Consider the following 14,537-nt stretch of genomic DNA (forward strand, 5'->3'; position numbering starts at 1 on the left):
CAAGGATCTCCCAGGAGTCTGCTGCGGGCACAGAGCGAGGACTGGGCCCTGGCCCGGAAGGGACAAGCCGCCCCTGCCCGCCTGCCCAGGGCTGTGCCAAAGACTTTATATAGCATTTTTTAAAAGTGCAAAGTGACTAGGTAAAAATTTTTATCAGTGACCAAATTGGAATGTATTTACTGTAGTGAGAGGTTGGAAACCTTTTTTAATGTAAGACACACTGATGGGAAAGCTGTCATTCAAAGGTGGGTCCACGGCTCCATGCAGCTCGCCCGCTGCTAACGGTAACTCTGACTCGGTTGTGGTGAACCTTGTTTCTAATTATAGTGATGATGATTTATTAGCTCTTAGAAATTATGTATATTTTGTGCTATTGTTATCACTGTTTAAAGTTCTTTATTTTTATTAATATTTATGCACTTGTTTCCCATGGCAGACCTTTGGCCTTCTAGGGAAATGGGACAATGTCTGTAATCGACTTTTAGCCTAGACATTTTCAAATTATAAACAGGAACAATTAAGCTTTAGGTATATTTATAAGCTACCCCGGTCAGTACTCTCTGTGGGGTTCTGGGAACTGGAGGCGCACCCCCCCCCCAAGGTACTTGCTGGCTCTGAGGACAGGTGTGGTGGGAAGACCAAAGAACCACCGGGGTGGGGCTCTTGGGGCTGTCCCCCAGCGGCCGGGTGGCCCCGGCCTTCTGAGGGGCGGAGCGAGCCTCCCAGGCTGGGCCAGGCCAGGCTCAGGGTCTCAGGGTGTCACCGCCCCGCACTCAGATGACAAGGGGGTGCTGGGTGTAGCAGCTGAAGCTACACGGTGCTTGGCGAGGCTGCGGTTCTTGCTGCCAAGTGTCAGCTCCTGAGTGCTCAGTGTTAGCGGTGACATTCCATCATCTGACGCTGTGGGCAGAAGACCTCGACTCCTTGTGGATGCTTCATACAAATTAATTTATGGAAGCCCCAATCTGTATGTTCGAGTGTTTAGATGAGAATGCTATTGGGATGGAGTTTTCTTAACCCAGAAGGTAGTATTTATAATGCATAATCATTTACTTGTACTGAATTGTTTAAAGTTGTTAACACTTGTTTAAATTTTTTTACACTATAGCATTTATGCAATGGTTTACAGAATTCATGGAATTATTTTTATCAGTATGGAAATTAATTAAAACTCTGATCTTTATTTTGTCTGCATCTTTGAGGACAACCCCTAGAGTTGAGTCTGCTTGGCTCAGGAGAGAAAGGTCTTCAGGCTGAGGCTCACAGCCCTGAGGGTCACAGGGTGTCCCCACGCAGTCCAGGGTCACCTCGCAGGGGCTCCGCTATCCCGGCCGTGGGCATCTGGGGGCCCCAGTGCTCAGAGCTGGGTGTTTCTGCCAAAACACCAGGCAGTGGGAGTCAGGACCCAACCGGCAGGCGCAAAGCCCAGGTGGGCTTGGGCCCCCCACCCCCCACTGGGCACCATGGACCTGTGGGCTTCCCGTAGGGGACGCCATGCTGGGTCAGCACGCCTTGCAGTCTCTTTATCTCCTGTGACAGGGCCTTATGTGCCTAGACCGGGAGTGGAGAGGGGTGGTCAAGCCCTTGGTGGGAGGCTGTCCTCGGCCAGGGGTGGGCCATGTCTATACCTCCTGGCAGCTCTCCAGTGTCTCAAACCGCAGGCCCTTGGTGCCTCCTTCCTGCTGCGCTGCTTCACTTGGTTCTGATGTCTTCAGATAACCAGCATCTTCAAAAATCGCCCTGAGCGACTTCTCGTAGCCCTGCAGGTGGAGGATGGAGAGGGAGCGCCCATTGGGCTGCCCAGCCCCCATCCGGGGCCTGCTCGTGACTTACCTGGGCTGTGATCAGCTCGTCCACCAGGTCCTGCTCCAGCTGGTCCCACTGCTGCTGCAGGGCCGCGGGCAGGGTTGGGTACACTGAGGGTCCAATAGAAACTGGCTGAGCTGAGTCCCTCTGCTCCCCAACCCCCCTTCCCGCCCACCTGGGCACCCACCTAACAAGGAGTGGGGGTGGCAGACGAGGGGTGTCTCAAAGGTCAGTGCGTAGACACAGGTGCTCGGCTCAGACACATGGGCCAGCCGGTTGCTTTTGCCGCAGGTGAGCTCCACCTGGGGGGACCTCAGTGAGCAAGTGGGGGAAGCAGGCGGCCCCCCCCCCCACCGCCCACCTCCACTGCCCACCTTGCTCTGCCGGCTCCGCGACTGGCATGCATCACCATCCCGCATCCACATGCCCCTGAAGGTGTTGTTGGTGATCTCCCACTCGTGCCAGATGCTGCGAAGGGGCAGAGAGTGAGGCAGGGTGGGGCACGGCGCCCTGGGGCCTCGGCCGCACCCCACTCACCCGAGGATCCCACTGTAGGCGTTCCAGCGGAAGGTCTGCTCGTGCTGCGTCACGTTGTGGAATGGGCAGAGCTCGTACTTGTACCTGCGGGCACGGGGCCGTCAGCGGGGCCCTGGCCCCCAGCCACCCTGCCCTGCCCTCACTCACGTGGACTCCACCAGGCTGAAGCACTTGCCAGAGAGTCTGGAGAGGTGCGCGGGGCCTGCAGGGAGAGCGCAGCCCGCTGAGCACGGTGCCCTGAGCGGGCCCAGAGCCAGGGCCCTTCGTGGACGGAGAGTGCCAGAAACGCGCAACCAGGTGGAGGGCGTGAGTAACCTCAGAGCGCCAGCTCACACCCCATGAAAACACCGCCAAGGACCACTGCAACCAGCAGCACTGACCCCCAGCGTTCCGGAGAACACCCCTTGCAGCAAAGCCCCCGCCCCAGCGAGGCCGTGAGGAGCAGCCTGGCTGGGGCCTGCCAGGAGCCTGGCCTCTGTTCTGCCCAACTCAGATCCCAGACAGGACAGGGGGCTGCTCGTGAAGGCTGCGGGCAAGGGGTGACGGTCAGACACACACAGCAGGCCATCTGGACACAGGAGGAGTGCAGGGAGACCCCGGAGGCCTGCACGCGGACACCCCCAGGCTCTGAACATGCCCACCCTGGTGAAGGCTGCCCCAGCACCAGGCCAGTCTGCAAGGCACCTGTAGCTTCTCCAAAGGAAAACCCAACAGGACCACCTGGGAGAAGCCCAGACGCTGGACTGACTGAAAACTTCAGTTAAACAAATGCCTAAAATACGCTTAAGGGGCTGGAGGGAAACAGAAAGAACCAAAGCGTGTCCAGAAGATGACACGTGGGCAGAGAGTGAACCAGGTCGAGAGGAACTACAAAACCCTGGAGCCGAAAAATACAACTGAACTAACAGACCCACAGAAGGAGTTCAACACTTCTGAGCAGAGAGAAGGACCAGTGACGAGACAGTGGAGGCAAAGAGGAGGGGCAGAGACGGGATCTGAGGAAATAACTGCCCCAACCCCAACAGATTCAAGCGGCTCACTGAACTCTGCGTACAGCACACTCAGAGAGACCCCCACTGAGACACGAGAGAGACGGCAGACACCAAGTCGAAAGTGGCAAGAAGTGACTCGTTACATGAAGGAATCAATGAGATTATCCACCCACTTCTCTGCTACATTTGGGAGGCCAGGAAGCAGCGGGGTGGGAGATAAAACTGTCAATCAAGGGGTCTATATCCAGGAAATCCTCCTCCAAGAGTTAGGCAAAATCAAGACCCTCCCAGACTAAGGCTGAGCGACTTCATTACCACCAAGCCTGCCTTGGACGGAGCCCTTCATTACCCCCAGGAAAGGCAAATACATGGGCAAACTCAAAGCAGTGCCACAGTCCTGAGCCGCAAACCTACAGGGTTCAAAAGACAGGAGGCATGGGTCTAATTACAGATCCACGCTTGAAGGGTCAGTTTCTGAAGTCCACCACAAAGCTGGGGAGGGACAGAGCTGTACAGGAGAAGTCTTTGAAGTCACACCAACTTCAATCATGTACAAGTTAGACTTGAGTTACATGATCATATATAATCCCCTGGCGATTGGAGAGGAAATGGCTACATAGAATACACACAAAAGGAGGTAAGGATGTCAGAACAGGTCGCTTAGGAAAAGGTCAACAAAAGGAATGGAGGGGACGAGCAACAAAAAACAACGGTAAAACAAATTTTGCTGTTTTTGTCTTCTCCAAATCCTTCCTTATCAGCGATTACTTTAAACGTAGACAGATCAAACTCTCCCATTCAGAAGGCATAGATTGGCTAAACGGGTAAAGAAATGCACCCAACTGTGCATCCTCTCTATAAGAGACACTGAAGCTCGAGGGCGCAAGCAGGCTGAAAGTGAGAGGACGGAAAAAGACGCAAGTAGAGCGAGCGGGGACGGCCACTCCGACACCCGACGACCAGTCAGCACTGTTCAGGGAGATGAGGGGGGTGTTATACAGGAGAGGATCCCCTCACCAAGGTCGTGACAGTTACAAGCACACAGCACCAAGCATCAGTGTTGGCAATGACGCCAAAGGCAGCGGTACCAAAAGGAAAACTAGAAACGGGGGGGCGCTCCCTTAACAACAACAAAGCCCCAAAGAACCCAATCAAAGGATGGACCACGGGGACTTCCTTGGTCCAAGTGGCTCAGACTAAGTGGCTCAGACTCTGAGCTCCCAATGCAGGGGCCCAGGTTCCATCCCTGGTCAGGAAGCTAGATCCCACATGCCCCAACTAAGACCCAGCACAGCCAAATACATCAGGAAAAAAAACTTTTTTAAAGATGGACCAAGGATTACTAGACATTTTTCTGAAGTGAAAAATAAACACAAATCAAATCCACAATGAGATATCACTTCATCTACATTAGTATGACTATTATTAAACGAACAGAAAACAAATGTTGGTTAGGATACAGAGAAACCAGAACCTCTGCACACTGCTACTGCTGGTGGGAATGTAAAATGTACAAGCCGCTGCTGAAAAGTTTGGTGGTTCCTCAGAAAGCTTAAACATTTGGGTTGGCCAAAGGTTCGTTTGGGTTTTTCTGAAAAATCTTTAGAGAAAAATCTGAGACAGCAGCCTTATTCACAGTAACCAAAAAGAGAAAACCCAAGTGGGCGCTGACAGATGAATGAACAGAATGCAGTGTGTATTCAGCCTTAAAAAGGAAGGCAGTCTTGCCACAGGCCACACAATGAACTTTCGAGATACTGTGCTAAGTGAAACGGGCCAATCCCAGAAGAACAAGTATTTTACGATTCCACTTACATGAGGTACTTAGTTCATTTGAGCTTCTATAACAAAATATCACAAACGGGGTTTTTTCCCTACACAGACAGGATTTTAAAGCAGCTATACTGCAACCATGTTCCAGGGTGTTAAACCAAAGCTCCCCAGCCTATCAGTTCAGTCGCTCTGTTGTGTCCGACTCTTTTTCGACCCCATGGACTACAGCACACCAGGCCTCCCTGTCCAACACCAACTCCCGGAGCTTGCTCAAACTCATGTCCATCGAGTTGGTGATCCCATCCAACCACCTCATCCTGTATCGTCCCCTTCTCCTCCCGCCTTCAATCTTTCCCAGCATCAGGGTCTTTTCCAATGAGTCAGTTCTTTGCATCAGGTGGCCAAAGTATTGGAGTTTCAGTTTGAGCATCAGTCCTTCCAATGAATATTCAGGACTGACTTCCTCTAGGATGGACTGGTTTGATCTCCTTGCAGTGCAAGGGACTCTCAAGAGTCTTCTCCAACACCACAGTTCAAAAGTATCAATTCTTCAGTGCTCAGCTTTCTTTATAGTCCAACTCTCACATCCATATGTGACTATTGGAAAAACCATAGCTTTGATTTTGCTGGCAAAGTAATGTCTCTGCTTTTTAATAATGCTGTCTAGGTTGGCCATAGCTTTTCTTCCAAGGAGCAAGCATCTCTTAATTTCATGGCTACAGCTACCATCTGCATTGATTTTGGAGCCCCCAAAACATAAAGTCTCTCACTGTTTCTACTGTTTCCCATCTATTTGGCATGAAGTGATGGGACCAGATGCCATGATCTTAGTCTTCTGAATGTTGAGTTTTAAGCCAATTTCATCTCTCTCCTCTTTTATTTTCATCAAGAGGCTCTTTAATTCTTCTTTGCATTCTGCCATAAGTGTGGTATCATCTGCATATCTGAGGTTATTGATATTTCTCCTGGCAATCTTGATTCCAGCTTGTGCTTCATCCAGCCCAGCGTTTCTCATGATGTACTCTGCATATAAGGTAAATAAGCAGGGTGACAATATACATCCTTGACATATTCCTTTCCTGATCTGGAACCAGTCTGCTGTTCCATGTCCAGTTCTAACTGTTGCTTCTTGACCTGCATACATATTTCTCAGGAGGCAGATCAGGTGATCTGGTATTCCCATCTCTTGAAGAATTTTCCACAGTTTGTTGTGATCCACACAGTCAAAGGCTTTGGCATAGTCAATAAAACAGAAGTAGATTTTTTCTGGAACTCTCTTGCCTTCTTGATCCAACGGATATTGGCAATTTGATCTCTGGTTCCTCTGTCTTTTCTAAATCCAGCTTGAACATCTGGAAATTCACCATCCACATACTGTTGAAGCCTGGCTTGGAGATTTTGGGGCATTACTTTACTAGTGTGTGAGATGAGGGCAATTGTGCGGTAGTTTGAGCATTCTTTGGCATTGCCTTTCTTTGGGATTGGGATGAAAACTGACCCTTTTCCAGTCCTATGGCCACTGCTGAGTTTTCCAATTTTGCTGGCATCTTGAATGCAACACTTTAACAGCATCATCTTTCAGGATTTGAAATAGCTCAACTGGAATTCCATCACCTCCACTAGCTTTGTTCGTAGTGATGCTTCCTAAGGTGTACTTGACTTTGCATTCCAGGATGTCTGGCTCTAGGTGAGTGATCACACCATCGTGATTATCTTGGTTGTGAAGATCTTTTTTGTACAGTTGTCCTGTGTATTCTTGCCACCTCTTAATATCTTCTGCTTCTGTTAGGTCCATACCGTTTCTGTCCTTTACTGTGTCCATCTTTGGATAAAATGTTCCCTTGGTCTAATTTTCTTGAAAAGATTTCTAGTCTTTCCCGTTCCATTGTTTTTCTCTATTTATTTGCACTGATCACTGAGAAAAGCTTTCTTATCTCTCCCTGCTATTCTTTGGAACTCTGCATTCAAATAGGTATATCTTTCCTTTTCTCCTTTGCCTTTAGCTTCTCCTCTTTCCTCAGCTATTTGTAAGGCCTTCTCAGGCAACCATTTTGCCTTTTTGCAATTCTTTTTTCTTGGGGATGGTCTTGATCACTATCTGCTGTCCAATGTCATGAACCTCTGTCCATAGTTCTTCAGGCACTCACTCTATCATCTATTTGGCCTTCCACTGTATAATCCTAAGGCATTTCAGTTAGGTCATACCTGAATGGTCTAGTGGTTTTCTCTACATTCTTCAATTTAAGTCTAAATTTTGCAATAAGGAGTTCATGATCTGAGCCACAGTCAGCTCCTGGTCTTTTTGCTGATTGTATAGAGCTTCTCCCCCACCCTAGAAACAGGTTGAAAAACAAAACTCAGGATCGCCTTGATAGGTTTAGAAAAAACCTTTGACAAAACCCAACAGCTATTCATGGTAAAAACTCAGCAACCAGGAACAGCCTGGAAGGTCCTCTCCCTGAGAAAGGGCTGTACACGAGAGCTTCAGGCGGGAGACAGAGGCCAGGTGGGGGACACCTCTCCCCACTGTTCTTGAGAAACCCAGAAGACCGGCCAGCACGCAGGCGCACAGCTGGACTCCAGCTACTACACGAACAAATGTTAACCACGAGAATACAATGGACACAGTCCAGAATGTGGGAAACACGCGAGCCAGTCTCCTTAGTAGATAAATCGCAAGGAGCCGGAGGGAGGGGATCTATAGAGTTGAGGAAGCTGGAGCACACGTGGGCGCGTGTCAAGTGCACGACACACGGCCCTTCCCTACTTACTCAAACCACCAGCCTGGTTAAGAGTATGAGACCATTAGTACTCTTGCCTGGAAAATCCCATGGATGGAGGAGCCTGGAAGGCTGCAGTCCATGGGGTCGCTGAGGGTTGGACACGACTGAGCGACCTCCCTTCACTTTTCACTTTCATGCATTGGAGGAGGAAATGGCAACCCACTCCAGTGTTCTTGCCTGGAGAATCCCAGGGACGGGGGAACCTGGTGGGCTGCTGTCTATGGGGTTGCACAGAGTCAGACACGACTGAAGCGACTTAGCAGCAGCAGCAGAGACATCTCAAACAATGAGGGGATTTAACCGACTGATACTGTTGCTGTGCCCTTCAACACATGCACAAAATATTACAAATAAACTGAGAGAAATTAGTTTCAAAGTAACCAGAGTGGCAAAAAGAAAGCTGGCTGAGGGTGCCTGGTGCTTCACACACCCTCCTCCCACTTTCACACCTGCTTGAAATTGGCTAGAACTATTTTTTTTTAAGTCAAGGAAAAATCAAAAGTAAAAATGTGTAGCTGCTACTGCTGAGTCACTTCAGTCGTGTCCAACTCTGTGCGACCCCATAGACGGCAGCCCACCAGTCTCCCCTATCCGTGGGATTCTCCAGACAAGAACACTGGAGTGGGTTGCCATTTCCTTCTCCAATGAATGAAAGTGAAAAGTGACAGTGAAGTCGCTCAGTCATGCCCCACCCTCAGCCACCTCACGGACTGCAGCCCACCAGGCTCCTCCACCCATGGGATTTTCTAGGCGAGAGCGCCGGAGTGGGTGCCATCGCCTTCTCCAATGTGTGAAAGTGAAAAGTGACAGTGAAGTCGCTCAGTCGTGCCCCACCCTCAGCCACCTCACGGACTGCAGCCCACCAGGCTCCTCCACCCATGGGATTTTCTAGGTGAGAGCACTGGAGTGGGTGCCATCGCCTTCTCCAAATGTGTACAGTAAGCACTAAAACTGAGCACAGGCAGAAGCACAGGAACCCAACTGCAAATCAAACTGATGACATAGAAAAGAATGACCTCGTGAAGGGTGGACCATAGCGCCCTGCTGCCCAGCTCTGGCTGGACACACTCCAAAATAAACTGCAAGTCTCAAACCTCGCTCACTTATTTCATAGTGAGACAGCTGGCCCAGCGCCTAATTAACCAGATGCATATATTTCCCCTGATTGCTTCCCAGGGCGAGGGTCGGGGGCGAGTGTGGGACCCAGGACAGCTATGCAAGGCATTCTGTGTGTATGTGCTAGTCACTCAGTTGTGCTCAACTCTTTGTGACCCCACAGACTGTAGTCTGCAAGGCTCCTCTCTCCATGGAATTCTCCAGGCAAGAATACTAGAGTGGGTTGCTATTCCTTTCTCCGGGGCATCTTCCCGACCCAGGGATCAAACCCCGGTCTCAAACAAGAAGAAGGTAAAGCACAGAACATCAACTCTTGCACTGAGTCGGCGTGTACGCTGCTGTTTACAGCCCCATTCCTCCGTTTTTCTACTCAATATTTTCACAGTAAAAAGCTAAACTCTGTCTAGAGTGAAAGCTCACAGCTGTACCCTCTGTCTCGGATCTCAGCACCCCACTCCCACCCCGTGGCCAATCCCTCCAGCCTGGCATCCGTGTTCACGGCCTGTATTTGGCCACTCCTTTTGCTGGACTCTTCTCCCCCAGATATTCACAGCCCTAACTCCCACTCCCCTTCAGTTTCTGACCGAAATTTCACTTCTCAGTCTTTTCCTGAACCCCGTATTTAAAACGGTAATCCCCAGAACAACCCCCCACACACTCTTCTCTGCCTCCCATACCTACAGACCACTTTTCACCAGTCTACATTTTACCTACTTTTTTGTTTATTGTCAGCCTACTCTCCTGTCAATTAAGACTGTCAGCTCCATGAGAACACTGTATGTTTTCTTCATTTCTGCATCCACAGCATAGACCCTAACATACGGTAGCATTCAATTGAAAAAAAAAAAAACATTTGGGGGACTTCCTTAGTGGTCCAGTGGCTAAGACTCTGCACTCCCAACACAGAGGACCTGGGTTCAATTCCTGGTCAGAGAACTCGACCCCACATACCCCAGTGAAGATCAAAGATCCCAAGTGCCTCAACTAAGACCTGCTGCAGCCAAATAAATATTTGTTTTAAAAAGAGATCTTGGATTTTTTCTCTTTAATTGGTGGGCTTCCCAGATGGCTCATTGGTAAAGAATCTGCCTGCAATGAAGGAGACATGGGTTCAGTCCCTGGGTCGGGAAGATCCCTTGGAGGAGGGCATGGCAACCCACTCCAGTACTGGAGAATCCCATGGACAGAGGAGCCTGGCGGGCTACAGTCCATGTTGTCGTAAAGAGTCAGACACGCCTGAGCACTGTGCAGCTTGCAGGGTCTTAGTTCCTGCGTCAGGGATTGAACTCAGTGCCCTTTGCAGTGGAAGCACCAAGTCCTAACCATTGGACCACCAGAGAATTCCCTTGGATTTTTTGTTTGTTATATTTAACACCCATTTAACAACACAGCAATTCCATTCCTGAGATCCTGTTGCAGGAAACAACTCCCACAGGTGTAGAAACAGGGACCCCTAGAAGGGATATTCTCCTCAACAATGCTTTTAGTGACCAAAACGCATAAACAACACCTTGCTGGACAATGAAAGAACGCAGAGCATCCTATGGAATGCTAGGCACCAAGTGAGAAGAGCGAAGACGCACAGTGAGCGACAACAGCAAACAAGCAAACCTGCATAGTGGAAGTCGCTCAGTGGTGTCTGACTTTTTGTGATCCCATGGACTAAACAGTCCATGGAATTCTCCAGGCTAGAATACTGGAGTGAATAGCAGTTTCCCTCTCCAGGGAATCTTCCCAACCGAGGGATCGAAGCCAGGTCTCTCTCATTGCAGGCGGATTCTTTACCAGCTGAGCCACCAGGAAAGCCCAAGAACCCTAGTGTGGGTAGCCTATCCCTTCTCCAGCAGATCTTCCCGACCCAGGAATCGAACCGGGGTCTCCTGCATTGTAGGGGGAATCTTTACCAGCTGAGCTACCAGAGAATCCCCTGTTTTGAGCAGTAATATGGTATTACTCAAAACAAGAAAGCAAAGGCCACACACAAAAAACCTGCTGCTGCTGCTAAGTCACTTCAGTCGTGTCCGACTCTGTGTGACCCCATAGACGGCAGCCCACCAGGCTCCCCCGTCCCTGGGATTCTCCAGGCAAGAACATTGGAGCGGGTTGCCATTTCCTTCTCCAATGCAGGAAAGCGAAAAGTGAAAGGGAGGTCGCTCAGTCGTGTCCGACCCTCAGCGACCCCATGGACTGCAGCATTCCGGGCTCCTCCGTCCTTGGGATTTTCCAGGCAGGAGTACTGGAGTGGGGTGCCATTGCCCTTCTCCGACAAAAAACTTACTACACGTTTTTTACGTGTAACCTTATGCACGTAAACGCATTAAAAAACATTTAAGAAAACACACACCAACCTGATAACAGAGATCACCTCTAGGAAAACAAACTAAGGACTAAGTCCCTAACTAGTGAACCCGGCACAGGCACGCTCTGGAAGGTTAGCGTGCACTTAGAAGGCTAACAAAGGACAGCATGAGCCTCCAGGTCCTAACTTCCAAGGCCCCTCTCCCTCCGTGGCGCCGGCTCCCGAGGACTGACGCGGCCCACCGGTGGGTCCCCGGCACGTCAGCGGTCAGGGCCCCGCACTCACCAGACACGGGTGAAGGGTCCCTCTTGGGCTGCAGGCGACTGGTCTGGGGCAGGAACGGGTTGTTGAGCCTGCGAGACGCGGCAGGGTCAGGGAGAAGCAGGCCCGGGCCGCGGCACCGCGCCTCCCGCTCCGCGCGCGGCCACTCACCCGAAAGTGTTGGGCTCCTCCACCACCTTCATCTTGGCGGCGCATGTGGGTGCGGGCCCTGCGGGGAGCAAGCAGTGAGGAGGCGGGCAGGCAGCGCGGGCGGGGCCGCGGAGACCACAGCGGGTGCTCCGGGACGGAGGCGCCGGGCTGGTCACTCACCGCGGGCCGCGAGCCCGAGCAGCACCGCCAAGCCCGCCAGCCTCGCCGCCATCGCGCCCCCGCCGCCGCCGCCGCGCGGTCACGTGGGCGCCGGAACCGGAAGTGGTGCCCGCGCGCAACTCGGCCGCCGGAGGAGCGGAGACGCAGTAGGCGCAGCGGGCCCGGCTTCCCGCCATGGGCCGCCGGAGGGCCTCGCGCGGGCCGGGCGCGGAGGGCGGCCGCGCTCGGCGCCCTGCGGGCCGTTCCCTGGAGGCCTTCGCCGAGGAGGTGGGCGCAGCGCTGCGCGGTGAGTGGGGCGTGACCCTGAGGGGGGCCGAGGGTCGGGCCGCGGAGCCGCGCCTGAGGCCGGATCCCCTTCTCTGCCCACCGCAGCGTCCGTGGAGCCAGAGGCCCCTGGGGACCAGGGCGGCCCGGGCCCGGCGCAGCTGCCCTGCACGCTGGCCATGTGGGAGTTGGGCCACTGCGACCCCCGGCGCTGCACCGGCCGCAAGCTGGCCCGCCTGGGGCTGGTGCGCTGCCTGCGCCTGGGCCACAGGTTCGGCGGCCTCGTGCTCAGCCCCGTGGGCTCCCAGTACGTGTCCCCCGCAGACAGGTAGGCTCGAGAGAACTGGGTGCGGAGAAACGGAGTGGGCCTGCCCGGACTCTTCTTAATTAGCCCCCAGCCCTGGCGCATCTTTCCCTGAAGAGCTCACCTGTTTGATCTGTCTAGTTGGCCCCCGTTGCCTAGCACAGAACCCAGGAGGTAGCAGGCTACAGTAAACATTTGTTGAGTGAAAAAAAGCCTTTTGGAGGAACAGCTTTCCCCCAACTGCCTCAGATGCTTGGCCCATGAGAGTCCTTGAATGATGCCTCTGAATCCCCAGGGCGGCCAGTCTCCTAGGACATAGCTGCCCTGGGGCCAGCACCCAGTTAAGCCAAGAACCAAGCCCTACACTGCTCTTGACAGACAGTTGGTGGCACAGTCTGGGGTCGCTGTCATCGACTGCTCCTGGGCCAGACTGGATGAGACTCCGTTTGGGAAGATGCGTGGGAGCCACTTGCGGCTCCTGCCCCATTTGGTGGCCGCCAACCCTGTGAACTATGGCCGGCCCTGCAGGCTGTCCTGCGTGGAGGCCTTCGCTGCTACCTTCTGCATCCTGGGTGAGTGTCAGGGCCTGGCAGCCTGGAGTCGGTGTGCTTTTGCTGCCAGTCCCGGGAGGAGCCTGACCACGTGCTGGGCGGTGGCCAGGGTTTCCTCCCAGCTCCCACTTGAGTCCTCTCCCTGAGAGGTGGAGGTGGAGACAGAACAGACCACTGGCCTCCAAGCTCTTGTCAGGGCACGACGGCCCCCAGAGACCTGTCACCCCAGCTCATCTCCTGAGAACTTAAGGTCCACACAGAGGCTCAGAGGGGCAGTCCCGTGAGATGCCCTGTGGGGAGAGGGACCTGGTGAGCTGCAGAGGGCCGTGGGCCGGTGTTGGCGGGACTCTCAGTTCCTGAGGGGCAGGAGAGGGACTGTCTACATCTATGGGCTTCCTGCTTCCTGCACCGACAGGTTTCTCAGACCTCGCTGTCATTTTATTGCGGAAATTCAAGTGGGGCAAGGGGTTTCTGGATCTGAACCGCCAGCTTCTGGACAAATATGCGGCCTGCAGCAGCCCAGAGGAGGTGCTGCAGGCAGAGCAGGAGTTCCTGGCCCACGCCAAGGAGCACCCCGAAGAGGAAGAAATCGGTGAGGCCTGGCAGGGACACCTGCCGCCCAGGTGGGAGCCAGGACCCTCCAGGCCTGCCCCCTCCCTTGAGAAGCCCCAGGGTTGGGAAGACCCTTCTGCCACAGCTGTGGGACTCCTACTTCAGGCCGCTTTCCTCCTTGATTCTTCCATTCAGATCCCTTTGATGTGGACTCAGGGCGAGAGTTTGCAAACCCCAATCGGCCCATGACTGGCTCCCGGTAGGTCCCCCAGCTTCATGACAGCCTAGACCCAGGGCTCTCCTCCACCTCTGATCTCAGTCCCTCCTTCTGCAGGGTGGGGGAGTGTCTTAAACATCAGGATGGTTTTCTGACTGCAGAGAAGGGAAGCTGGAGGGGTTTCCACTTTGAGAGGATGTCCTCAGCTTAGGGGCTTTGGTGAGTGAGTAGGTGTGTCGGGGAGGCCAGTGGACATACCCCTCTCTCTCTGGCTGCCCAGAGATGGTGCTGACAGTGACACTGAAGATGAGTCTGAGGAACTTGGGCCTGACCCTGACGGCGGGGGAGACGGCAGCAGCAGCCAGGAAGAGGAGGAGACTGCTGAGCAAGGGGCTGAAGCCAGGGTCCCCACAGAGATTTGGAAAGGAATCAAAAAACGGCAGAGAAACGGAAAGTTGCAGAGGTGTGTATTTTTGGAGGCTGAGTGACGAGAACATCTGGAGATGGCAGTGGAGCTTGTGGGAACACAGACGGGCCTGGCGGCCTCAGGCCATGCAGCTGCGAGCAGGACTGGACTCTGACTGGGTTCTTTCCCGGCGCTTCTTACCCAGCCTTGCTCTGGGTCCTGCCTCAGAGCCCTCTCAATGAAGCTGCAAGCCAAGAAGACCCCCGCGTGAGCCTCTGCTTCTCAGCACTTGGCCTCTAGTGAGCCAGATCCTGCCTAGAGAGCCTGGGGCATAGAGATGGGACCC

The 14,537-nt window shown here is 53.2% G+C and overlaps 2 protein-coding genes across 2 annotated transcripts; one reads left to right on the forward strand and one right to left on the reverse strand.

Annotated features, from left to right (window-relative positions):
* Positions 1-468: 468 nt before the first annotated feature.
* Positions 469-11,949, reverse strand: GNPTG (N-acetylglucosamine-1-phosphate transferase subunit gamma). Its single transcript, XM_068969484.1, has 11 exons — positions 11,898-11,949; positions 11,739-11,796; positions 11,592-11,659; positions 2,491-2,545; positions 2,344-2,427; positions 2,181-2,274; positions 1,994-2,108; positions 1,834-1,916; positions 1,629-1,760; positions 1,470-1,551; positions 469-1,373 (listed from the first exon to the last, which is right to left on the reverse strand). Exons 1-11 carry the CDS (start codon positions 11,947-11,949, stop codon positions 1,276-1,278), a joined length of 921 nt encoding a protein of 306 aa, XP_068825585.1. The 3' UTR covers positions 469-1,275.
* A 122-nt stretch (positions 11,950-12,071) lies between these two features.
* TSR3 (TSR3 ribosome maturation factor) lies at positions 12,072-14,404 on the forward strand. Its single transcript, XM_068969143.1, has 6 exons — positions 12,072-12,183; positions 12,270-12,489; positions 12,844-13,037; positions 13,432-13,608; positions 13,764-13,827; positions 14,066-14,404. Exons 1-6 carry the CDS (start codon positions 12,072-12,074, stop codon positions 14,271-14,273), a joined length of 975 nt encoding a protein of 324 aa, XP_068825244.1. The 3' UTR covers positions 14,274-14,404.
* The last annotated feature ends 133 nt before the right edge of the window (positions 14,405-14,537 follow it).

The sequence above is a fragment of the Capricornis sumatraensis genome, chromosome 3 (genome assembly GCF_032405125.1).
Source record: "Capricornis sumatraensis isolate serow.1 chromosome 3, serow.2, whole genome shotgun sequence".
Classification (NCBI taxonomy): domain Eukaryota; kingdom Metazoa; phylum Chordata; class Mammalia; order Artiodactyla; family Bovidae; genus Capricornis; species Capricornis sumatraensis.